The following is a 24,235-nucleotide window of genomic DNA, read 5'->3' as shown; positions in this document are numbered from 1 at the left end:
TAGTTAATTAGCTCCAATCAGTACTGTGTTTAGAGAGCCACTTTGGCTTGCCTGCATATCTGTCTGCTAACCTAATCTCATTTGCTGGGCTTGCTGATCAGGGTCTGCATATTGCAGTTTATTTCCCATAACTGTAACACGAGGAAACTTTCAGCATTTTCATAATCATAGCGAGCGGCAATGGACCTCTTTCTAATGGGCCATACTCTATTCTCTAGAAAGCTGAATAGCTGGAGTGAGTCTCTTTCACAGGTTATCCATCTTGCGAACATTCAGAAGTTTTGGAGGCCCAGCCCGGGCTTAAAAATTGTAATTTCTGTTAGGTGTTTCTGGTAGCGTCCGACGCGTTGTTTTCCAGAGTCCTGGGGCTGATGCGGCTCATGAATCCATAGGTGTAACCCCGGGTTTTGCCTGTGGAATAAGAGGGTGCAGTTTGGCCATGCACTTACAGTAAAGAGGAGGGCAAACGCTGCGCCCTGGCACTGGGATGCTGGAGAGCACCTGGTGCCTTTGCACAGCGCCAAAGCAAGCTGTTGCGTTTGGAAACCGCAGCCGCCCGTTGGGGCATAATGTAGCTCTGTGCACTACGGAGCCGGCTTGCTTTTAGTCACCGCCTTTAAAACTAGCCCTGGCCGCCTTCAGATCAGTGAGTTCGCCTGCCCTGCGACTCGGTGAGACGTGCGGAGCGGGCGTCCACGTCCCCCGCAGCAGGGATGAACGCTGCACAGTGGTTTTGATGAGATGCTGTATGGCAATGAAGCAGCAGCTGTCAGCGGAGAGGCTGACTGGCATGGCATGAAGGGGCCAGTTGCTGCTGCTGAAATGTGAATGTAAAACAGGGCAGAGCATTTTCTATTTTTGTTCTCCCTCTCTCACCGCCCCTTCCTCCCACTGGAGACCAGCCGGCATGCTTTGTAACAGGAAGAATTTTGCCCTTTTTTTCTTCACCCCCAATTCCACTTCGCACACATTCATATGGCAGCGTGCACGTTATTTGACTGCCTCCTTTTGCTTAGCAAGAGGCTGGATTTCCCTTCCACTGTATGTACATGGCTGCAACTATGCAGCCTTTGTATGGGGAAAATAAGAGATTTGTGCCTCTGCGCCTTTCTGCCTTGTCCCCACCAACAGTTCTGGGACTCAGAGGGGTTCAGCAGCCTCCCAGGGCTGTCTCGGTGGTTGCTGTGACCTAGGCCCCGGCGTACCTGCTTTCCGGCAGCTCCGAGATGGGCCAGTCTGATGCCGCATGTGGTGACTGTGGACGCGGCATTCACAGAAACACCTCTCCCACAGGCCTTCGGGGGCTCGTCCGCAGCCCGTGCAAACAACAGACGGGTTCAGAGTTGGAAATGAATAACGCACAGGATCCTGTTGTACCATTTACTGTTTATTCATGTTAAGTTAAACGAGAAGGAAAAACAACCGGAGATGTCTTTTAGTTTGAAAACTTGGGGGCGAGTCGGCAGCACGAGGGAAGGAAAGACGGGCCGAACCTCACCGTGCTCACCTGGCTTTTCCTTTGCAGGTGACCTGGTGTCCCGCGCAATGCACCACCTCCAGCCGCTCAATGCCAAGCAGCATGGGAACGGCACGCCAATGCATCAGAAGCAGGGATCACTCTACTGGGAGCCAGAGGCCCTGTACACGCTCTGCTACTTCATGCATTGCCCGCAGATGGAGTGGGAAAACCCAAACGTGGAGCCGTCAAAAGTCACACTGCAGACTGAAAGGTAAGCGCTACTTTATGGTATTTAATATCTTTGAGAAGACATTTCATTAATAAATCAGCACTGCTGGCTAATTATAGCTTGTGCATAAGAGACTGCAGAGCAGTCTGTTTTGGTTTAGGATCACCTTTTTGAAAGCCATTCCTCTTGCTGAAGTGCTCCATAGCTGACCCAATATATATCAAAAGTGACACCCAGTGGCTACAGACGGCAAATTGGTTCCAGATGTGCACTTGGTGGAGATTTCCTTTTTCTTTCTTTGTTGCTCAGCTCTTCTATGTTTTGGAAAAGAAAATGAGAAGTTCTATTTCTAGCCTAACAGGTTTGGGTTTAAATGTGTTTTTCTACACGTTAATAGGGTTCTACAGCTGTAATTTGGGAAGTGGAAAATGAATAGCGTAGTGTGTGCAGAAAGAGCAGATTGTTGAACGCGTCGGGCTCCCTCCGTGCCGAGTGCCCAGGCGTGATGCATGCCTAGGAGCAATCGGGGGGCTGCGAGCCGGCCGGCCGGCAGGTGAGGCGCGCTGTGCTGTTCGTGGCATGGCAGGCTCCGACACCGTTGCTCTGATCCGTCCTCGGATGATAACTAGAGGAAAGCAAGGCAGGGCAGGCAGATGCGAGGCTCGGTTTGGACTCGGGGTCTTCCTCGAGATGAGAAGCAGGAGGAAACACTGCGGGACGCAACGCCAGGGTTACCGAGTGATACATCAGGTACTTCAAAGTAGTACTCAGAAAAGAAAAAATAAACCCATGTCTGCTCTCTCTAGGCGGGAAGCCGTCTGTGTGTGGCCAGGCGTGGAGTCAGGAGCTGCCACCTCTTCACTGGGAGCAGAGGAGGCAGGGCTGAAGGCTGCCTGCCTCTGCCTCACTGCCCAGGCGCGGGGCAGCCGCCTGCCCTCGCTCAGCCGGGAGCAGCTGTTCTAGATTGAGGCACCGCAAAAACGAACCAGGACAACTTTCTGGCCAAGAAAATAAAGTCATCTCTTGTCAAAAACCCAACAAACTCTCTAGTAACATGAGCCAGCTCTGCCTCTTCTTGTGGCTGGAGGCAAGTCATGCTATTTCCCTGCCTCACTTCTCACCAGCCCTGAAACAGGGGTAACCGGTAAGGAGATGGGAAGAGCCACCGATGTTTCGGAAGTGCTGGATATTCAGTTTTTGGATATGTATTGTGATGGTGCAAAGGAAAGCTCCTTTTTCAAGCTGGACCCCACATTTGCATCCCGATGGATATGTGTATACATCACATGGTATATGTGAGCCAAACCGATTTGTGCACGTGCCCTGACAGCTGCACATGCAACAGTTTGGTTAGTGTTTCAGGAGGAGGTCTGCATCGCAAAGGCCACCTTTGAGAATCTCATCGTATCTGTAATTGTAAATGGCCTATAATATGATATCTTCATTGAAATATTGTTATATTGATTCACAGAAAAGCGTACAAGAGGAAACTTTAGCGTTAATGACGGTACTGGGAATTTTGCCATCTGCCTTTGGATTGGCATGCTGATTCTCTGCTAGTTTGGGTCACTCAAGAGAGCATGTTTTTCAGTTTTTGCTCTATTGTTTCCAAAGTGTGAAAAAAAAAACGGAAGGAAAATTAAAAGAATCCAGAATTTTCTCATTGCCAATTTTTTTCCACATGATTTTTCAACTGACCTTGTTACTGTGGAAAGCCTAACTCACGAGCAAAGTGTTCATGGTCGGTATTATGCAAAGAGGTAGCAACTTTACTGAAATTAGAACATAGCCCTGCCTGATCTGTAGTCCTCATCTGTGGGAATATTATTAGCGGAACCAGAGGGAATACAGGAAGCCAGAATCAGGCTCTGGTTTTTTAAATTTCCAAAGACTTCCCTGCAGAAAGTGAAAAGGGCAGAAATATTAGAAAATTCAGATATAGTATTTGCTTTAATAGGTTTTCCTTTTTCTGAGATAATCTTATGTGTATTGTCTTTGTTAGAGCAGCTGAAATGCTGATTATATAAAGCCAGATGCAATTTTTCTTCCTCTTTTATTTTGAATATTCTGTTTGGCAAAACGTCTTCCTTTGGAAGGCCAGTTAACAACTGTGGTATGTGGTTAGGGCCAAAGTAAGTACTCAGTGTTATTGCCAAGAGCTTGTGGTCAATTCTGGAAGGAACAGATATTCCTTCTATTGCCTAATCAAACATGCTTTAGTACTTAGTGCTAGAGAACACAAGTGGAAGGGATACAGGGTTAAGCATATGCCCAGATATTTCCACAGAATTTTGTTCTATAGTGTGTTTTACCAGCTGAATATAACCATCCTGTGCTGTCTTGGAAGAGAGATTGGTTAAGCTGACTTCTATTTAATGCTTTGAGAAGCTTTCCTTCATATTTTCCATCAAAGAATATCAATGCTGCTCCTTATATGCAGGCACGCTTTATGGTCCGTGACTTATTTCTGGTGTTTTCAGTTTTCATTATGGGTTTTTATGCATTATGAGGGAGTGGGCTTGTTAAACATGACATTTTTATATTCAGAATGTTTTCAAACTTTATGCCTTATCTAAGTTCCACGTTCCCTCTCTTCTTCTCCGGCTGTTGTAGTTACTTTTATGTTAGGAAAAGCACAGAAAGGAAAAAGTGGATCCAGATTACTTTCCCCTTCCCCAGCCTCTTGTGTCCTTGCTAGTGTAGAGAAGCCAGAAACAGCATGGATCTGGCCATAGATTGTTTTGCATGAAACGGGGGTTGTCTTTGGCTCACTTAAAGACAATTTGGCTACTGTTTTGGCCCCCTCCTCTTCTGACCATGCATGGCTGGGGTGGAGAGGGTTGCAGAGATGCTCCAGGACGCTCCTCAGGCTCTTGCAGAGCTCAGTGGCCATTTGAGAGCTCTTCCCAGCTGCGCAGTTTGACATCGTTCCCACGCGTCTCTGCTCCACCTGGATGCTGGGTCCAAACCCGCTTGAATTCGGAAGCCGCAGAGGCTCTGCTTGTCCCTCTGTGGGAGCTGCACGTGGGAGAGGACCCGGAGCACCGTGCCTGCGGCATGCAGGGTACGCTCCTGCCTGGCTTAGCACTTGCTAATACAAGGAGCGGCACCTCCCGTAAAATCTTACAGGACGCGTAAAATCGGATGTTTACTTTTGAATAAATCTGGCACTTAGTTTCTAGGGAGCATTTCTCTACGTTTGCTTTTGAGGGAGGTAAGGAAATAAGAATGCAGTGTATTTATAACAGTATTTATCTTTACATGAAATAAAAGGGGGAAAGAATAATTATGTTGTGGGGCTGTTTCTGATTTTTTTGGAGCTGCTTTTATTGAGGGAGGGGAGGGATCAGAAAGAGGCCAGGGTTTCTCAGGAAATCTGGAAAAGATTCCGCATTTCCTAAAGGCCAGAATAACCCCAATGAGAAGACAGTTGTGTAACCCCCTCCCAATTCATATACATCTTTCAATCCAATCAGTTTTGAAGAAGCCCTGTGCTTTTTTGGTCGTGTGGTCGGCAATTTTAAATAGAGCTGGCAGCTCTTGGGTTGTTGGTAGTAAGACAAGCCCATCGTGCCAGGGATGTATTACCTAGTGGCCCTGAGTGCTGTGTAGACAGATATTTTGGCTGGCGCTCGGCAGGCCAGCGGAGGTACAGGGAGGGGGGTTTGGACTGGTTTGTGTGGGGCTACACTTCACTAATACTCCATGGCTGGGAGGCAATGGAGATGGTAGTCTTGCGCCGGGTGCTATCTGTGAAACCCATACTCCTCCGGTGCCTCCCGCTGCGGGTGGCTGCAGATTATTTAGGTCTGTTTTTAAAAATTCCCAGGAAAGAACAAAAAAAGAGGAAGGAATTGTAGATGAGACCACTGTCGCCAAGATTGCTTTCTCTCTTACTGCTTCTGGCTTAATAAAAGGATCTGTTCCGTGGTTATATTTTGCTTCTCAGCCTCTATAACACTTCCAAAATTACTACAAGTTAATTTCTTAAGCACCGGAAAGCACAGAATCTGTAGTTGCAGATTTGTGTGATGTTTTTTTCCTTAAGCAGTTCCTTACCCACTTTTATCCACAGCTGTATTGACAAAGTCCTCATTACTTCCTAACTCTCCACGTTCCCCATTAGCAGCCCATTGAGAAACGGCAGCTCAGCAGCTCAGCCCCTTCAGAAGCTGCCACTAATTTTGTTCACCAGGCAGCAAAGTTCCTTCTCCAGGATTTGTTCTGCCGTTCTTCCTCGGGCAAGTGTTAACTCTGTGTACAGTGTGGCAGCCTTTGTCTTTTCCCCTCGAGTCTTAATTGATTTGATAGATACTTGTCTGTTTTCAGCCTCCTTTTCTCTTCCCTTCACTACTTTTTCCCCGAATGTGGAGCAATCCCTCATAAACTCCCAGGGGCCACTTCTTGTTTATTATGTTTCTGCCTACCTTACACGCACAGGCACATGCAGATATATGCTTCCCCTGCGCGTACACATACATGTGAATCGTAGCCTGCAGTTAATTCTGATTAATAGGAAGGGTTCAGGTTATTGCCTGAATTTTGTTTTGTGCTTTGAATACTTATTAGTATACCTGGCTAATTAATGTGATGAAACTCCCTTAATGGGAAGAGTGTTCCACTGGTATAAAATAAGCTGAACTCATTCAAAGCACCTTTGTAACTGATACAGCTGTGTCCATAGTACAGATTAAACCTGTATAACCATTTTGGTAAGTGGATAACTAGGGAAATATGTCCCCGCTTTAAACAGTTACGTGGTGCAAACTCCATGGGTAGACCAGTCTCGAGGAGAGGTCAGCAAAAAGTAGAGCGAATAATCGGGAATGCTGATGAATAATACCAGGTAAACTTCTAGTGCTGCACCTCGTTTGGGAAAATGGGAATGTGAAAGTGCTGGTATGAAACCTATTCATCCTGCAGTGTGTATTCCAAGAAGCCATTGCACATGCTTGACTGCCAGTATGGCATAACCTAGCATAAAGGGCCTGTTTTAACCACAGTTTAATTGAAAACCTCAGCTGGTGAAACCCTGGCTTCACTGAAGTTAAACTTAGTATCACGGTTGATTTCTCTGAGAGCCACTGAAAAGAAATCCCAAATTTAGCCTTAGGTAAATCCTCTAGATTTGCATCCTAAGTATCAAACTTCCTAGTTTTAAAAAAATCCCTTCAAAATAGTATTGGCAGCTGTCTGCTGCATGCTAGATTGCACATGTTACAAGAAATGGTTTAGGCAGCATTTGTAGCTCTGCTGTCAGACAGTATATCCTTGCTGGACCTGGGCTGTATTCTAAATCTAATTTATCAGGCTAGACTTCAGCTGTCCGTGTGATTGCCATAGGATTTTTTAAATAGAGAAAATTCTGTGCAGTGTTAAGGGAACAGCATGTCGCCTGGGACGTTCGGAGCTGCACTCTCGTCAGCACTTGTAACACTGGCTTCTTTCCATGTATTTATATCACGGTGAGTTGTGTCAAATTAGATGTCAAACTGCCTGTGAAATACTTCCCCATTGTAGTTTCTGGACAAGTCATCGCTTTGACTCGATGGCGTTTCAAGTCTCAGCCATTAGTGTTTTTAATGCTAGAGAAAGAACAGGGATTGCACATTCAAACACTGAATACGAGTTCAAAAACTGGACTTGCCAATACCTTTGTGCAGACTGGAACATTGAAGTCTTGATACCTTAAAGCATATGGCTAAATCCTCCCTGCGCTTAGACAGGGCCTGTTCTTGCTCAGTTCGATGACGCTTGTATGACAGTGAGAAGAATTGATCCTTCAGGCTGAATAAAATGCAGAATTGGCTTTTCCAGAGGCTGATTACTTGGGTCACCCTTAGCGCAGATTCGGGAGTTATGGAAGAATTGCCTAGTGTGGGATATCCGTGTGAATTCATGTGCCGTTGCGTCGCGTCATAGACGAATCAGCACTGTTAGGTCCCTATGCAGGTTCAGGGCTGACAGACTTCTACGTGCATCAAAAACTATTTGTTCTCTCAAAAGGCAAGTAGCTTATGGTATAAATGTAAAATATACATTTTGCAGCCCAAAACCCCATATGAGAGGTAGGCTAAACATTGGAAAAACATGTTTTTCTATGCCCCAATAATACTAAAAATGGACTGGCACTGTATGTATAATTTTATTGTATTTTCTAAATGAAAATTGTCAGAATTGAGAATGCTTTTCAATTCATCTTTTGGGATTTTCCTAACAACAGCAAAAAAAAGACAGGATGGAAATGAAAGGATCCCTTCATAATTTTAAAGTCGCTGACTCATACCTGCAGACTAAAACATCTCTCTACCTTTGTCCATGCAGGCTTTTTCTTATATAATTACAGTCTTCCACTTTTCAGGAGCACTGCTCACTCTTTTACTGTGTTGCAATTGCAGTTGTAAAGAAGAGTGAATGGAGCATAGCACTTTGGCTGCCATTATCCCATAGGCTTGCAATCACCGTTCTTTTGCTGGAGTGAGCGAACAAATTAAACGCCTAGCACAACAGCATCCTCCTGAATAAATAAGGATCCTGCAAGCAGAAGTCGTGCAAATCAATTGTGATAATTAAATCCGACAGTAGTCCCTTAAGTTAGAGTAAAGTCAGGTCTCTACGGCTGTGTCCACTTTACAGCTAGCGTAACTGAGGGAGGAACAGGAAGAAGTGTCCAAGACCTCAGCGGGAACTCGCATCGGAATATGATTAATACTCATGAATTTCTCAGTTCCTGTCATGATGCAAACCATCAGGCCAGTCCTCTCCCTAGCAATCGATATAATCCCATGAGTGTGCGCCTGTAGCAGGGCAAGGGCTTGGTGTTTGGAGAACAGCAATGATGTGAAGTGCCCCTGTAAATAGAGACTGATGCACTTGAAGCTACAATTTTGTCTTTGAGCACTGTGATTATTTGGGGAAATCTCTTGTGCGCATTTGATGAGTTCCCAGACCTTCAGCGCACTGCGAGCTCCGTTGTGGATGAGGGGCTGGTGGCCTTTCCATCATCCATGAGCTACAATGCGCAGAAGGTAAGGGAAAACCGTTTTGCAATTGGCACAGCACCGACAGCAGAGGATTGCTGAACCTGAGTGGTTATCATTCAAAGGGACTTCTCTTCAGCAAGGCGGAGGCTGCCATCGGGAAGGCAGTTTAAGTCTGCATGCCAGAGAAGCTGACAAGCAACAGTCCCTCCCTTGGGACTTTGATCACCTGGCAAAGGTGATGAGGGAGTCCCCTGCCAAAGGGGAGCTCGGGAGGATTCACCCTGATGGCAGGAACTGGGACAAGAGCCGTGTGCTTTCCTGACGGAGGGGTTCAGCCAAAAACATGGATCACCTTCTGCAAGAGAGAGGGAGAGACCCAGGAGATGAAAAGCTATGTACATGACGGAGGCTCTTGGACATCTTGAAAGGCTCTAACTTAAGGTAAAGGAGCGCCGGGGATATAACGTGCCTTTGTCATGCCCAGTCCAGTGCATGGCTGCTCCTAGATTGCTGCCTGGATTCCGGACCCCCCCGCCCTACCTCCTTCCAACCCCTCCGGTTCTGAATTCAGCACGAGTCCTGCGACCAGTGGGAGCTGCGGTCACGTCCCAGGGTGTTCCCTGGCTTCTGGGCCGCAGCACGAGGCGGTGGCAGGGCTGCTCGCAGCCTGCAGCCCGCTGCAAGAGGTGCCTCGTCCCTGTCCCCGTGCGGTTTTCCCTCCAGGTCTGGTGTCAGGGGTCCCCAAGCAAGAGAAGCGCCCTGGGGCTGTTGTGCTCATGCCAGAGCGTGATGAGCTCTGCAGGGGACAGCGTGTGGTGCAGGGCGAGGGGTGCCTCGCGCATACCCAGCGTCAAGGCTGGGGGGTTTGCACTTGCTTTCCTCATCTGGAGAGCAAAGGGAAACCCAGCAAAGAGTTTGCTTGGCTTGCTGGAGAAGTCAAGGAGAAAAAGAGAGGGTAGGCGTGTGTGTCAGCCCTGCTCTTGAAGGTTTGTGTGGCAGGTGGACCATAAAGCCACGTTTGATGGGCAGCAGAGACTCGGTACCCTGGAAATGTGGTAGGGACAGGAAGAAAGCAGGGCTGCAGATTATTCACATCTGGGATTCACAGGAGCGCCAGCTCAAGTGCTTTATGGCTCAACTGCCACAACTGGCTATGTCTAAAAAGCAATTTCATCAAACTTCTCACAGACCCACATGAAAATAATGAAATACAAGATTGAGTTTTAGAGTGAACCTTTCTTGTTCTCTTTTATCCATTGATTTCTCATGTTTATATGTAGGTATACTGCCCTTGGTAACAATAATAGTAATGATAGGGCCTGAGCTATTACTAAGATGGGACTTTTAGTCTCTCCATGTGCCAGGAAGCGCAGAAGGGGACTGCTGTGCATCACGAGACTCTCTTGGTAAGGTAGCCACGTCTCCTGGGCTGTTTGCATCTTGGGAGGGATGCGGGTTTTCTATAATCCTTCATGTAGTTAAGGCGGCGTAGTAGGAGTGGGGTTATACATTACATTTAGGACCCCCAATAACATTTGTTTTCCCGATCAGCCGTTTTGTAATCGAAGCGCTCCATCTGACTGCGGCGCAGCCTGGGAGACATCGGCCTTGGCAGTAACGAAGGAAGCCGGCCATATGAGCCGGCGCGGAGGGGAAGCAGCGGCCCCACCGCCGCAGGGAGCACGTGGGGGAGAGGTGCGTGGGTGGGTGCCGAGGGGGAGCTGCCACATCTAAGGGCGATGTGACGAGAGATGTGTGAGATCCGGGACAGGAAAGGAAGCCGAGCCGAGTCCCTGGCTAGGGTTTGCCAAGCGGTTATTCCCTGCAGATGCCTGCAAAGCCAAGGAGCTCGCAGGTCCCCAAGCCCTCCCAGAATAGCTGAAGGAGAAGCGGGGAGTGCTGGGCTGCGGCAGGGAGCGGGAAGAGATGTGATGTGGAGGGAGCAAGTTTCAGTCCTCGAGGAGGAACCTCGGACTGGGAGGAACCTTGGATTGCCGCCTCGATTGCCACCACTGGTTTAAAAAGAGAAATCTCCAGGTGTGGGGAGGAAAGCTCTGTGATAATTCCCTTTTCATTTTGTGAGTAGGGACCTGATGAAGGCCCGCACTCAGGGGACCAGGCTGGAGGGCACTGCTGTCCCCAAGCCACCTCAGCCAGGCGGCAGAGGGCTGGGGTCTGCCTTCCTGGGCTGTCACCTCGCCAGGGGACCGGGACTGTGCCCAGCAGCGTCCGCTCCGTGGCAGTTCCCTTTCTTTCGCTTCCCCCCGCCTCCTCCTCCTCCTTGCTCTCCCTCGCAGGTGACCTGTATGTTGAGAAGTCTCTCTGCGTCCAGATCTGGGATGTTTTTTCCCTTAGACTATGGCCGAAGAAAATATCTGAGCCTCTGGCGAAATCCATCCTTTTCTGGGATAGTACTTCAGCTCGTGCTTAACTTAACCACAGTGAATTAAAGAGGACTGGAGCATATATTTAAAGTTAAGTGCAGGTATAAACAGGGGCTGGAGGAGAAGGTCTGCCCTGCGCTATCCATGGTGCACGCGGACCCACGCTCTGATAAGATGCTGCTGTGGCAATCCACTTAGTCCTGACTTTCCACATCTGTTCAGTCAGTGTCCGGCACAGCATATATTCATATCTTTCTTAGATTAATTTAATTAAGGTGTATACTTCCAAAAGGTATACCGAGGTGACTTATCTGCTATGTGCCTGCTCAGGAATACAAAAGCAATGAAACTCCTAGCTGTTATCTGCCTTTGAATAGCAGAGATTTATCAGTTGTGTATGCTAATGATGTGATGTATTTGCCTAATCTGTTTTCCCACGGTGTCATTTGGAAAGTGAAATGTATCTTGCTGATGCCATTTTATCTTGTGGCTGAAACTTCCCTGTAACTTTGTGTTCCTCTTCCTTGGCCCAGAAATAGCATTAAAAAACCCTTCACGTGGTGGATAGACTCGTGAGGGGTATTTTTAACCTATTGCACTCAACCATATTTGGTTCTCTTCTCAAAATACAAATTCCCTGACATGCGCAGATATGCAGAGTTGGAGTTTTTGCCTCTGAAAAAAGAATGTAATATTCTGAGTGAATTCCATGCCATCATGTACAGAGTGAAACTAGCCTTTAAAGAAAATCTGCCCGCTTCCGCAGAACACTGATTCTTTTCCCTTTCTGCATTTATTATACCAAATAATCATGTTCATTTCTATTTCTGCATTAAAGTTTGCAAGACCAGGAAAGAAAAAATGAAATTTTGTAGTGCAGTGATTACGATGTCTGTAAATGTTTTATCTGCTCCTTACTGCAGTGGGCCAGATTCTCTGCTGAGTGAACCTCTGGATCCCCTGTTCAGCCATGGCCCTCTGCTTTTCTTTTCATCCAGCAGTTTTTATAGGAGGGCTCTATACATGCGTGTCTTCATTTCTCTGTTACAGACTGTGTTCCCCCATCCAAACTGTAGCCTAGAATTTAGTTTCCCATTAACTGTTTTCATCGCACCTAGTTTTGCGTGTAATTATATGCATTTTTACATTTCAAGTGTGATTTGCAGTTCCCTTTCTGCTGTTTGTTCGGTGAGTGATGAAAACAACTCCCACCAATCAGTTGTTCCCAGCTATTTAACACTACTAAAGAGGATCTGCTCCGCTCCAAGGAAAACAAAGAATCGTCGTTTCTCCTTGCCATAGCCTAGAAAGAAGGTCATGTTCCAGAAGCAAATATATTCCTCGTTCTCTCTTTCACCTTCATTTATGCCTGGAGGAGAAATACATATTTTTTGTCCTGTGAAGACAGCATGTGAGCAAGCAGCAAGCCAGGCTCCACAGACCTGGTGCTGGCAGCCTGCAGTGTACCAGCGAGCGCTTTTCTCCCAGAGTTGCTGCCGTACCTACTAACGCCCCAGGGCAGCGCGCAGCAGTTTTTCCCTGCTGTTGTCCCTTGATCTGTTCCCAGTCTGATATACTGGCAAAACAGCGTGTCACAAGTTTTGGAGCCTTTTCGTTTTCTTTGCACCAGGTGCACTTAACTCCCAGCTCCCCAGGGCCAGGTTTGCTTGCTCCGCTACCTGGCGGTGCCGACCTCCCCGGATGGAGAGGCTTATGGCCAAATCCTGGCCCCTTTCTGCTCTCACCGGTCAGCCCCCGTGTAATACAGCCCAAGGTCTTTGCAGTCCTCGGTTAAAGCGGCCAGCGGCTTTATCCACCAAGGCACACAATCTCCCTCCTCTGACCGCTGCCACCACCGCCACTGTCATTGCAAATTAGCTGGTTCAGGGAAAGCTTTTCACGGTAGCTGTGGGAGAGTATATTCCTTTCTTATCAGCCTCCTTAAATTGAAGTGGCAGGTCTGGAGAAAGCAAAGGCCTTAGAAAAAATGCAGCCTGGTCATGAGGTGATGGAAATGTATTTGAATAGAATAATAATGAAAGTGTCACGTCAGCAAAAGATGTCGTATTTCAAGAGGAGGTTATTTGTTTAAGTGCCCAGGAGATTTAGGAACCAACATCCCAGGGAAAGTTAGTGGCCTTAGGGCTTCTGCATCCTTCAGCACTTTTGAAATACCTCATCTCTCCTTAAGAATATTAATATCAGAGCCACGTAAAGGAAAGTCTTCAAAAGAGAAATAAATGGCATAAAGAGCTTTAAATGGAAAAAGGGATATTCCAGAATCAACATCCTATTAAATCATTTTTCTCAGGGTAGATTTTTGGCTAAAGTTATATATTTAAAATAAAAAGTATTTGCCTACTGGGTACCTCGTTCAGATTTTTTTTTTTCTCCTCGGTGAAAAGAGAGCACAGAGGGAAAGGTAAGTAAGCAAAAGGGATATCAAAGCAAAAGGAGCGGGAGAAATGAAGGGGGCAACAGTAGGGGAAGTTGCTGCACTAATAGGAATATTTCCAGTATTAGAAAGAAATCCTGTGAGCTGATAAATGGAGCATAGAGTTAAAGAGGAGGGGAAAAGGAACAAAATAGGAAATGAGACAAAAAGGAAAAAGTTCAGAAAAACAAAGTATGAGCAGGTTAAATACAGATGTTCCTGAAGATAGTGTTCATTTATAAGCTTAATCTCTTTTTTTAATGTTAAAACAATGGTCTGTTAGCATCCCCTAGCCGTGGTATCGACTTCATGGATGAAAAAGCCTCCCTGTGTCTGCATACAGCTTAGGACTTCGAGCATAGTTTTCAAATATCTTTTGGACAGATAGGTTATTTTTTATGATAATAAATAGGGATTTCTTCTACCCTTCCTCATCCCTTCCCCACACAGACTTTTTGCTCCTACGTACAGCCATGGAGGACACCACCCGAGCAGACACCCATTTTGGACGTTTTGGGCCTGCCAGGGATAGGAAGGCATTTGCTGCAGCCTACGTTGCTCTAGGGATTTTGTCCATTTTGGTTCCCCTGGATCTAACCGACAGTGACCTTCCGAGATGTTCAGCAGCAGTTTTTTTGTTTTTTTTTTAACCCTAAATTAGAACATGGTGCTATGGCTGCTATTCAAGGTTTGGCATTTCTCTCTGAATCCCTAAATAAATTTCAGTATGGATGGGGGCATGCTTCACATAAGGCCTGGGCAGCTCCCACTAGGCCACTGGGCTGTCCAGGTCTTCTGGAGTGAAGGACTGTAACTCAGCTAGTGACCAAGCTTTGCTCAAGTAAGGGTTGTGGCCCAGAGTGCCACCGTGTGTTGGGGGGGGGGGGGGCATTTTTTTTTTTGGTTTTTGATCAAGTGGCAGAACAGCTGGTACGCTAAGGTGTAGCAATTTAATACAAAGGACAGTAGACTTAAAAGTGAAACAAAATAGTCTAATTTCCAAAGCTGCTCAAGATGCCTCCAAAATACAGTGGGATCAGCTGGAAAGGTCCCCGCTGTCACTACCAAGGACAAGTCTCACCTTGTATCAGCAGGAGATGGTGGGACCTTCCTTGCATGCCACCTCACCATCCCCTGCAGCCTGAGGGCAGGGAAACGATCCCGTTGCTCCTGCAAGGGAGTGTGAACGGTCACGGATGTGCCAACCAGTGCCCATACTGGGGTATGCCGTGCAAAGCCGGGGGGGAGAGGGAGGATGCACCAGCCTCGCAGGTGCCCCATAGACGAAATCTCCCCGTTCAACAAACCTGCTGCGGAGACAGGGCAGAACATCTTGGTTTGGACCTGCCTAAAATGTGCTGAGCTGGTTTTGCTACCCCTTGCTCGTGTTTCCCTTCTTTCCTTTTCTCTGTTCCTTGCTGTGCACTCCTTCCCTATAGACATGTATATATACACAAATGCCCCCCACGCCACCCCTGCCTCTATACCTGCAATGGTGCTGCTAGCATACGGTAGCGTTGATGTGTGTGTGTGCCCCCCCAGGCCGTTCATCGTGCTGCCTCCCCTGATGGAGTGGATACGGGTCGCCGTGGCGCACGCGGGGCACCGCCGCAGCTTCTCCGTGGACAGCGATGACGTGCGGCAGGCGGCGAGGCTCCTGCTGCCTGGAGTTGACTGTGAACCTCGACAGTTGAAGTAAGTCCCCCAAAAGATCGGATGCTTTGTGCAAAATCTGCCTCTCTTTCCGAGTGGCAGGAATTTAGCAGGCAGGCAGAGGGCTCTGTTATTTCCTCGGAGGCGCAGGGATGCTCAGGCTCGTCGCTGTGGGTGTTGCAAAATCGGCTCTGGTATTCGCTCACATCCGTGGATAAGCCGGTTGCATGGTAATGGGTGCCTGAATATCTCACAGCGGGATCGAGCCCTTAATCTGGTCAGCAGAGCTGCTTTTTTCTTTCACCATTAGGTTCGGCTTGGTAACGAGGGGCTGAAATCTTCCGCTAATTGTCTGCTTCACATTGCTCTGTTATAAAATCCTGAGATGTAATTGGCAGGGCTGCAGATATTCTTCAGTGCTTTGTTTTCAGCAGTAATGGTTAAAGGGCACATTTAACTTATATGTAAGACTACCTCTTGCAGTAAAATTATATTTTTCATGCTAGTGTCAGTTCAAATTAGTTGTAAATGTCAGCCTAGATAATTTGACTTTTTCGTATATGAGATGTGACCTTTTGGTTTTCTAATGAAGTCCTAAAGTATTTATTGCCAGAATATATGTTTTTAGTGTCTGTTTTGCCTTATTATTATGTCCATGTATAAAAGCATTATCTAGGGCTGTTCTGGAGTCAAGAATATGTTTGTTTTATATCTTCATCTGAAAAGGCATTATGAATCTGTTGAAGTAGGGATTATTCAATACTATTATTAACAGATTTGTGTGTAAAAACCTATTTTTCAGCAGTCTGACTCTCATACAGCAATAGGTGCGTTCTCGCCTGCAACACGGAAAGCAGAGGAATTATCCACTTGATTAGCTGTGACAACCAGCTTCAGAGCAGCTGTATTTTGTTGACTCTGGCCTTGACATGCTCTTTCACCAAATAGTATAATACTTCACTTTGAGACCTGCATAAAGATTTTTATAGTTGACAGCTTGTGAATTTTTAATTGAAAAAATATGTTGAATTTCAAAAGCTAAATCTTCAGAGTTTCATATTTCAAATATTGACTGTAATTGTTTCCCTTCAGTGTGAACATCTTGGTCCTCATTTCCAAAAGTGCAATGTTCTGCATCCCTATTGAAATGTCAGGACTTGTAGGTACTATGCACTTTTTGAAGACTAAATACTTATTCTTGAAAAGACACAATTAAATACCTTTTTTAGTATTTAGATAGGATTGCAGATAAGCCATTAGTGACTCTACCCTACACACTTTGTCTTAAAAATGAAGTTAAAAACAGTTAAATATTTGTGGATGAAGAAAACAGAATATACCATTCTTGAAGTCAAAGTTATATTTTGTCAGCATGTACATGGAAAACACCATCATTTATTTAGAGAATTTTACAGAAGTTTCCAAATCATTTAAAGTAGGGTTGAGTTGTATTATGCTCCAAGAATATTTATTAATTTTGAAGAACAAATCAGCAGTTGGTTTAAAGCTGCTATCAAGAATTCATTTCATAAAGAAAATAAGTGATAGCTGTTATTCCACTCTTGCAGGCAGGAATGAGACTGAAGAACACAGCCCAGAATTAATCCAGTGGGGATGAAAAGAGAAATCTTTTCTGAGCCAAGTTCTGGATTTTACATAGACCAGACTCTGCAGTATGCCCTTATGTGACTGTAGGCACCTTATTGATGTCCCAAAATGAAAATCTCACTCTACTATTCTGGCAGAAGTCTGTAAATGAGTGTTCCTGTAATTTGTGTTTATTTTAGGGTCTGTGGGTACTGCCAGCATAGGGTAAAAGGTTCTTTGAATGGCTGAGAATCAGGTCCTATGCAGCTGTAATTCTGAGATCAAAGGAAAGACTGAGCTTTTTCTGAAGAATAAGGTGAAGCATCAGGACATTAATTTGAAATCTTACAGCTTGTAATTTTTCATTTGTGTTCAGTACAAACCCTTAGCACTTCCCATTGCCACCAACCCAAGTGCCAGCCTTTCTTTCCTCCCTGTTAGGGAGGAAGTGTTTCCAAGTATCAAGTCCTCAGCAAGCACCAATTCCATAAATGCAAACACTGTGGGGGCAAAAACGCAACAACTTTCCAGGAGATGGCTTTTCAAATGAGTTCTGTGACAGATTACAGCTGGAGGATTTTAAATGCAGTTAGTTTGATACATTTTCATGACCTTTATAGAACCATCTTAATAAGTGAAACCTTGAAACCAGTTCAATTTCTAGGCTTTTCTTAACAGTTTTCGTTAGTCCCTAAAATATAAGAACTTCAACCAAAATATTCATCATGTGTTATATTCCATTTTCCATGTCCTGTGCTGTGATATTGCATCATTCCACAGTGTTGATTCATGACACGTCATTGCAAAAGCATAAAGCAAGATCAACTTCCACACTGGAAGAATATGCATGAAAAGAGAGAGGGAGAGTGCGAGAGAGATTTGGCAGAATCTCAAAGGCTTTGGAGTTCAGGATCAGTGCAGATAAAAAACAAATGTTCAGTTTCTTATCTGAACTTAGAGCGTGGAGGTCTCCCAGCAGATTCATGTGACACTTCCCAGCTCAATCACATACTCCAGCAGTGAGGTTCCTGATACGTGGCTCTGCAAATCATCTCTGCCTTCTTCCTGTCTTTCATTCCAACTTTTCCACTCTTTCTCCCCTCTTCTGATCTTTTTTTTTAAAATCCATCTCCTTTATTTCTTGCAATGTTTTCATCTCCTAAAAGAGCAACTGCTCTTGCTCTGGCAAGAGGGCTGAAGGAAGCTGGAATCAGGAGCTGCCTGTCTCCTTCCTAATCTCTTTTAGTTTTATAGCAGCAGTCATGCCAGAAAGTTACTTCCCTTTCCAGAGCCTTGGGAGATAGATAGGGATATAAACGTTTAGCTTCTCCCAGGAGTGGCAGCCTTAAGTAGGACAGTTGTCTCCACTTCTTGCAAGGAGGTGGGTTTTGCAGATGAATCAACTGTTGGTTGTACAACAGCTAGGTGAAACTGAAGCTCGTATGGGTCCAAAGTATTCTTGGTCAAGTGGGAGCACAGACTTAAATGAGGGCTCATCTTTAGCAGGGGTATCGTGTGCCACTTGAAGCAACTGGACATAGCAGAAAATGCAGTGCAAAGAAACTTTCTGCTGGCACAAGTCTGGTATGGGCAGGTGCTAGACCTTTCGTTAATGAAGGCCTCAGGCAACAGAGGAAATTTGTTGTCAAAGAAGGGCACAGGGGTAACAACTCTGTTGGACCTCCTCATCTGCTGCCCTGGGTCTGGGTGACTGCAAACAAATGTCTGGTTTTGGCTGCTCCTCTTCATTGCATCTGCAAGGGGACTCCAAGCACATGTGCCTCTCCACTTGCTTAGCCTCAACACAAGAAGTTTTTTTGCATGTCTTTTCAATACCTCCTTTTTGTAAGAAGTTTGTTAGGAACAAACAGTGTGTTAGGCACGTGCTGGGGGGGAGTTGCTAATGGATAACTACATTGCATATGTGGGCTGCAGGCTGTAGGCAGAAAAACGGAGCAAGGGAGGAACACCCTGTATTGTTTAGCACAAAGCAGCCATACTTTCTGTCAGGGTCAGTGGCTTCATTTCTGCTTGTGGTATATCATGGCAATCCGGGAGGATCTAAAGATGGTGGAACAAACTGTCCCAAGAGAGAGGTGGTAATGTCATGCAGGTGACTGTTACATGGCCACTTCTGCTCTTGTCTGGAAAAAGTGCTACTTTCTGGCCAGTCAGAGGTTTAAAAAGGGTATGTTCAGGGGCTGGTAGGGTGGAAGGGGAGGAAGGTAGTTTATTTCGAGATCCAGAAGCAGCAAAAATCCAAAAAAATGTCCATTCTCGGGGAGTCTTGAAGACCTGAGAGCAGTTACCCTCTAGAAAGGACAATTTCTATGTGTTATTTGAAATGATTTTTTCTACCCCCAGCATCACTTCAAACTTCCTATATTCAACTTTGTCTTTCTGCTGGCCTATCTGCAGAAAACTGCTTTTCCCAGATCTTTGTGTCCGGTGGGAGCTTTCAGTTCATCACAGTGTTATTTTGCGTAGGAGGTGGTAGGAAGGTACTCCCAGATAGCTGTTTACAAAGCTTGGGGCTAGCAATGAGCCTGTTCCCCACAGACAACAGCTCCACAGTTTATTGAAGTGAATCAGGTGGGCAGCGTCTTTCCTCTTGGTAGTTCCAGTGACAAGGGAAAAGGTATTTGAGGAAATCCCTACTTGCCCTGTTTGAGAGTGCAGAACTGATTGCTGAACCCTAAATGTCCCCGGCTTGGCTGGGGAAGAAACGCCCTGCGGGGCTACTGAGCAAACCCATGTCATGTCCAAGGGACCCTTCCTGGCATCTGAATGAGGAGAAATGCAGAATGTGGCCCCAGAGCATCAAGATCCTTCAGAAATGTTCCCCCTAAGGCTAGACATTTGTCTACAGCTGCAGTGGTGGGTGGCTCTCCTCTCACGCTCCTTCATACCTTGTCCGTTGCCCAGTTCATTTGAAGGCTGAATAGCTCTGGGCTGGGATTTGGAAGAGAAACATAGTTTAATAGCCTTGATGAATGATTTCTTCTTATCCATAGATGAAAAAGCTAGTGTCTTTTCTTGTATATTAGAAAAGTGAGATTGCTCCCTGTGGCATTCATTACCGTCCATCACAAGTCACAACCACAGCTGTTTCACTGGAGGCAGGTGTTGGCAGGAGGAGTCCAAGCAAATTCTTCGGAGAGGTCTGATGTCCTTTTCTGGCAGTTGTAACCAAAGGGTAGTGATGGGAAATGGCATTTTTGCCATCAGACTCCTTGTGGGTGGAATTCCCCGGGGTCTGTTTTATCTTGCCCTGTTTCATATTTATGTGCAGCCTGCAGGAGACCTCTTGGGCTCTCGTATCAACAGGGTGCTGGTAAGAGACATCTCAGTCTCTTACTTGCAGTCCCTAGTGGTCAGGGGACTATCCACTCAAGGGGAATTGCACAGCAGTGCGCACACTGTCTCAGCTGGTGTAGTAAGAGCTCCCCCTTACGTTTAGTCAAATTGACTTGCGGGTGATAGCATCGCTGTCAGTCATCCCAACCTCTGGCTGAGCACAGCACACATGCAATGCAGAGCTGGCAAAAGCAGGACAAGAATTGTGCCTGTGCACAGATGGAAAGTTTCAAGGAGTTGGCAAGCACGGCCGGGCTTCCAGCTGACAGGGAGGATGTGCTTGCAGATGAGCGAGGTAGGGCCTGGACATGCCAGCAAGCGCCCTTGAATTTCTGTGGCTTAGCAAGTTACCACTCATCTGCTGAGGGATAACAACCCACCCCATTTGCAAAGGGTGACATGTCAGCTTGAAGCATCCCTAGAGATTTCCTCAGGGCCATTGGCCTGACACATTTCTCTTTATGCTTTGGGTGGGCTGAAAGCGTGCCCAGGGTTTGCTGCTGCCTTTCAGCTGATGGGTGGTGTGTGCTTAAGCCATGATAACTCGATCCCCTTTAATTGCTCGCTCATACACATAGCCAGCATTTCTGAGTTATGTCTGGATTCCCAGAGGATGGTGGGCTCACATATAGTGAACACAGCAAATAATATCTCTTGCTCTGTCTGGCTAGCTGTGAGTCTGGGTCCCATCTCTGCTCGTGACCATGAAAAAAGATGTTTTTCTCCTCTCTTAATGGAGTACAGCAGTGAAACTGGTAAACACAAGTCCTGGCCGTCAAAAGGCACCTGTGAGTAATGGGCATCAGCACCACCAGGTACCATTGCCCGAGAACTTAAATGAATATTTTGCTTCTGTTTTCAGGAAGAAAATCCTGGAGGGAAAGGAAAAATAAATAACAGCAACAAAGTTATGAAAATGGAAAAATATAACCAAAAGGAGAGCAAATTTATGCAGCTTAATGCACTGAAATTGGGGTGACCAGATAACCTCTGTCCCAGAAATGAGAAAGAACTGGTTCATGAAATCAGAGGGTCAGAGGGAAATACTTTTACCAAAGCCCAGACTAGCACCATAACTCTAAAGATTAATAATGACAGTGCTCATGTTTGAAAAGGACAAAAAATGATCCATGGAAAATTCCAGCCTGTTAGTATAACATCAATAATACGCCACGCCTTAGAATGGTTTTTGTAGCAAAGACTAATTAAAGGCATGTTGGTGAGGGAAAAATGGGATAAAATGTGACACGGATTTTCTAAAGATAGATCGTGCCAGACTAATCTAATAGCTTTTTGATAAGATAACTGATTTTCTACCCCAAGGAAATTCAGTAGATTTCATCTATTTTGACTTCAGTAAACTGTTTGATGCAGTCCATGCAGGGAGTTCTTAGTTAAGATAGAGAAGATAGGGATTAGTAAAAGTATTGGAAAGTGAGTAGGAGCTTGCTCAAAGAGAGACAACAAGGGCTCTGTTGACTGGAATGAGGTTACAAGTGGAGTTCTTCAACTCTCCATCTTAGAACTGATCTTTTTTAATTTTCAGAAATGGCTTTGGCATAAATACCAGCATCATGCTCATGAAATTAAAATTTGCTGATGCCACAAAGTTGAGAGGCATTGTCCAAACAGAGCAAGTTTGGGAAATCATCCAGGAAAAACTGAATGACCTTGAGGGCTAGAACAATGGAAATGGAATGAAACTCGTTTGTCCACAATGTAAGGACAAGCGCATGGGGATTAATTACAAAAATATATACTGTAGTGTGTATGTAATATGTACTATAACATATCCTATATCAGGAGCTGATTACTGAAAAGGAGCAAAGTGGTAAAGACCGGAGTGCGGTATTTCATCACAGAGCAGTTGTGAACCACCCAAGTGGCTTTTTCCTTAGCCATGAAAAAGCAAATTTGAGGATGCATCAGGAGAGGTATTTCCAGTCAAAGTAGGAAAGTATGGAACTGGTAGGAGGTGATGTGGAAGAGCAAATACCATATCCAGGTCAAGAAAATATTCACATTGGACTACATACAGAGAAATGGATAATGTGAGGATTGACAAGATTTTTTTTCACAGGGGACAACTAGGAGAATGGGCCTCCTTTAGCTAAGCAAAGTGACTGCTGAGGGACCACATGTCTATTCTCTCTAAATACATCAGGAGTGAACACCAAGGAGGGAAAGATACACTTTATTTAAAGAGCAGTGTGGACACAAAAATATGGGGATATTAACTGGTCATGAGTAAGTTTAAACTGAAGATGTAGTTAGGTCCAAGCCTTGCAGTAGCAAGGGATCAGGATTAACAGCTCTCCAGTCCCATATGCTCCAGCAGTGGCTGCCCCATTGCAGCCTTACCCGGGGCTCCAAGTTGCATTTACAGCTCTGATGCAGAAAGCTCTCTGGGCAAGTTCAGTGTCTAAATGCCTTTGAAAATCTGTCCTTGATTGAAAATCTGATCCAATTTCCAAGTAGCCTTGGCCCAAGGATCCTGAGAATGCTTTTGCTGTCTGGGACCATACCTCTTAATGAAGGCTCTCTAGGAAAATAGGATTATGAACCTCAAGAGTGAAGCTTATTTAACATGAGAACATCCTTGGCTCACTGTAGAGAGTTTTCTTAAGGTTGTGGAAAGGGAAGACTACAGCAGCATAAAGGCAAGGTGTGCTGTTTTGTTCTTTCAGAGCAGGCTAACCATTTGTTATGTCATCTTAATACTATACCACACATGCACAGCTCTCACTTGAAAGCTAAAGAAGAAGAGTTGCATTTAATATTTTATTTATGGAAATCTTGTGCTTGTGCTACAGCACAAAAATATAAATAGACTTTAATAAATAGAAATTTGACAGCAGAAAAATATTGCCACTGCCCTTTGCTCTCTCTTAAAATGCACTGGGAAAGGGGCTGAGATTGTGGAGAGAGAGAGAGAGAGTCAAAAATTGCTAAGAAATTCTTCTATTTAATTAGATTCAGCCACTGTTAAGTAGGGACAGTTGGTGTGTGCCTAGCTCCTTGAATGTCCTTGTTCTTCCTGCAAATATTCACTAATCCTTTAACACTGGCCGTGGCTATTGCAGTAATTAGACACAAAAATGCCAAAGCAGCCAGCGGTTGCAAACAAGCTACTTGACAAAATCCAACAGTCGCTTGGTGCCAACGGTACCAGAGGATGAAGGAGATATTAATACTTAAAAGGTAGTGGACAGGTTTCCTGAGGTGAATCTCAACCTGTTTGGCAACCTGCTGTTTGAAGACAGTAATAAAAAATTATTGGAGAGGAGGACATTCTCCTTATGTTCTACTTTGGTCTTAGTGCCAGGGCACGCTTTTATTTTTACAGGCTTGAGGATACAGCCCTTCTGGTTTTTTTCCATTGAGAGCAAGTTCATCAGTGTTTCATGCGCTCCGTCTCTATATATGTTCCTGAGTACAATAATCAGGATACAAATAACATAGTCTTCCGCTGATTAGTGAAGACTTGTTCTACTATTTATATGAGAGATGAGCCCATACGCAATTTTTTCTCTCATATTGTTGGCCTTTTTTTAAAATCTGAAATCAGATCCAATTTTGAAAGTGGTTCCTGGCCTGTACACAAGGACTGGAATATTAAAACCATTTTGAAATACAGACTTAATAGTTACATCACGTTTCTAATGTATTTTCCAGTATCTGTAACCAATTTATTCTCAGTGTCTCTTTGACAGGAATAAGAGGCCAGTTAATAAATATCTAGAGTATTTTTATTTTCTTGTCTAATTTGGCTCCTGATTAAAGTGAACAGAGACAGTTTTATGTCCGTGTTAAAGAAATAATCCTCTTCATTACTTTGATCAATGTTTGCACTTAAGTTTCTCTTTCTCCAAAACTGAAAATGCAAATAATTGTCACCGTGTAGTATTTATGTGCAGTATTAATATCAGCATCATATTCCCTTTTAAAGCACCACACTGGAAAGAGTTCCAACAAATTTACATTAAATTGTCTGCTAGTCCTGATACTGCTGTTTGTGTCTGTGGTCTCACTGAAGAGCCCCAGGCAAGGAGCGGGACCCTTTTATTCCATGGGCTCTGCATAACCAGATCAAAACTGCGATCCCTGGCCTCAAGAACTTAAACATTGCAAATGAATGTATTTTGCTGG

The 24,235-nt window shown here is 45.2% G+C and overlaps 1 protein-coding gene across 1 annotated transcript in view; it reads left to right on the top strand.

The window, feature by feature from the left end:
- The window catches only part of ABTB3 (ankyrin repeat and BTB domain containing 3), a 200,006-nt gene that overhangs the window by 123,402 nt on the left and 52,369 nt on the right, over window positions 1-24,235 (top strand). Inside the window, exons 3-4 of the mRNA XM_064513369.1 lie at window positions 1,526-1,730; window positions 15,032-15,184. Of these exons, the coding sequence (XP_064369439.1) occupies window positions 1,526-1,730; window positions 15,032-15,184 (358 nt within the window). The remainder of the gene's footprint in view (window positions 1-1,525; window positions 1,731-15,031; window positions 15,185-24,235) is intronic.

This window comes from Dromaius novaehollandiae, chromosome 1, assembly GCF_036370855.1.
Source record: "Dromaius novaehollandiae isolate bDroNov1 chromosome 1, bDroNov1.hap1, whole genome shotgun sequence".
NCBI lineage: Eukaryota > Metazoa > Chordata > Aves > Casuariiformes > Dromaiidae > Dromaius > Dromaius novaehollandiae.
The sequence above is the reverse complement of the archived record's forward strand: the minus strand, read 5'-3'. Positions and strand labels throughout refer to the sequence as shown.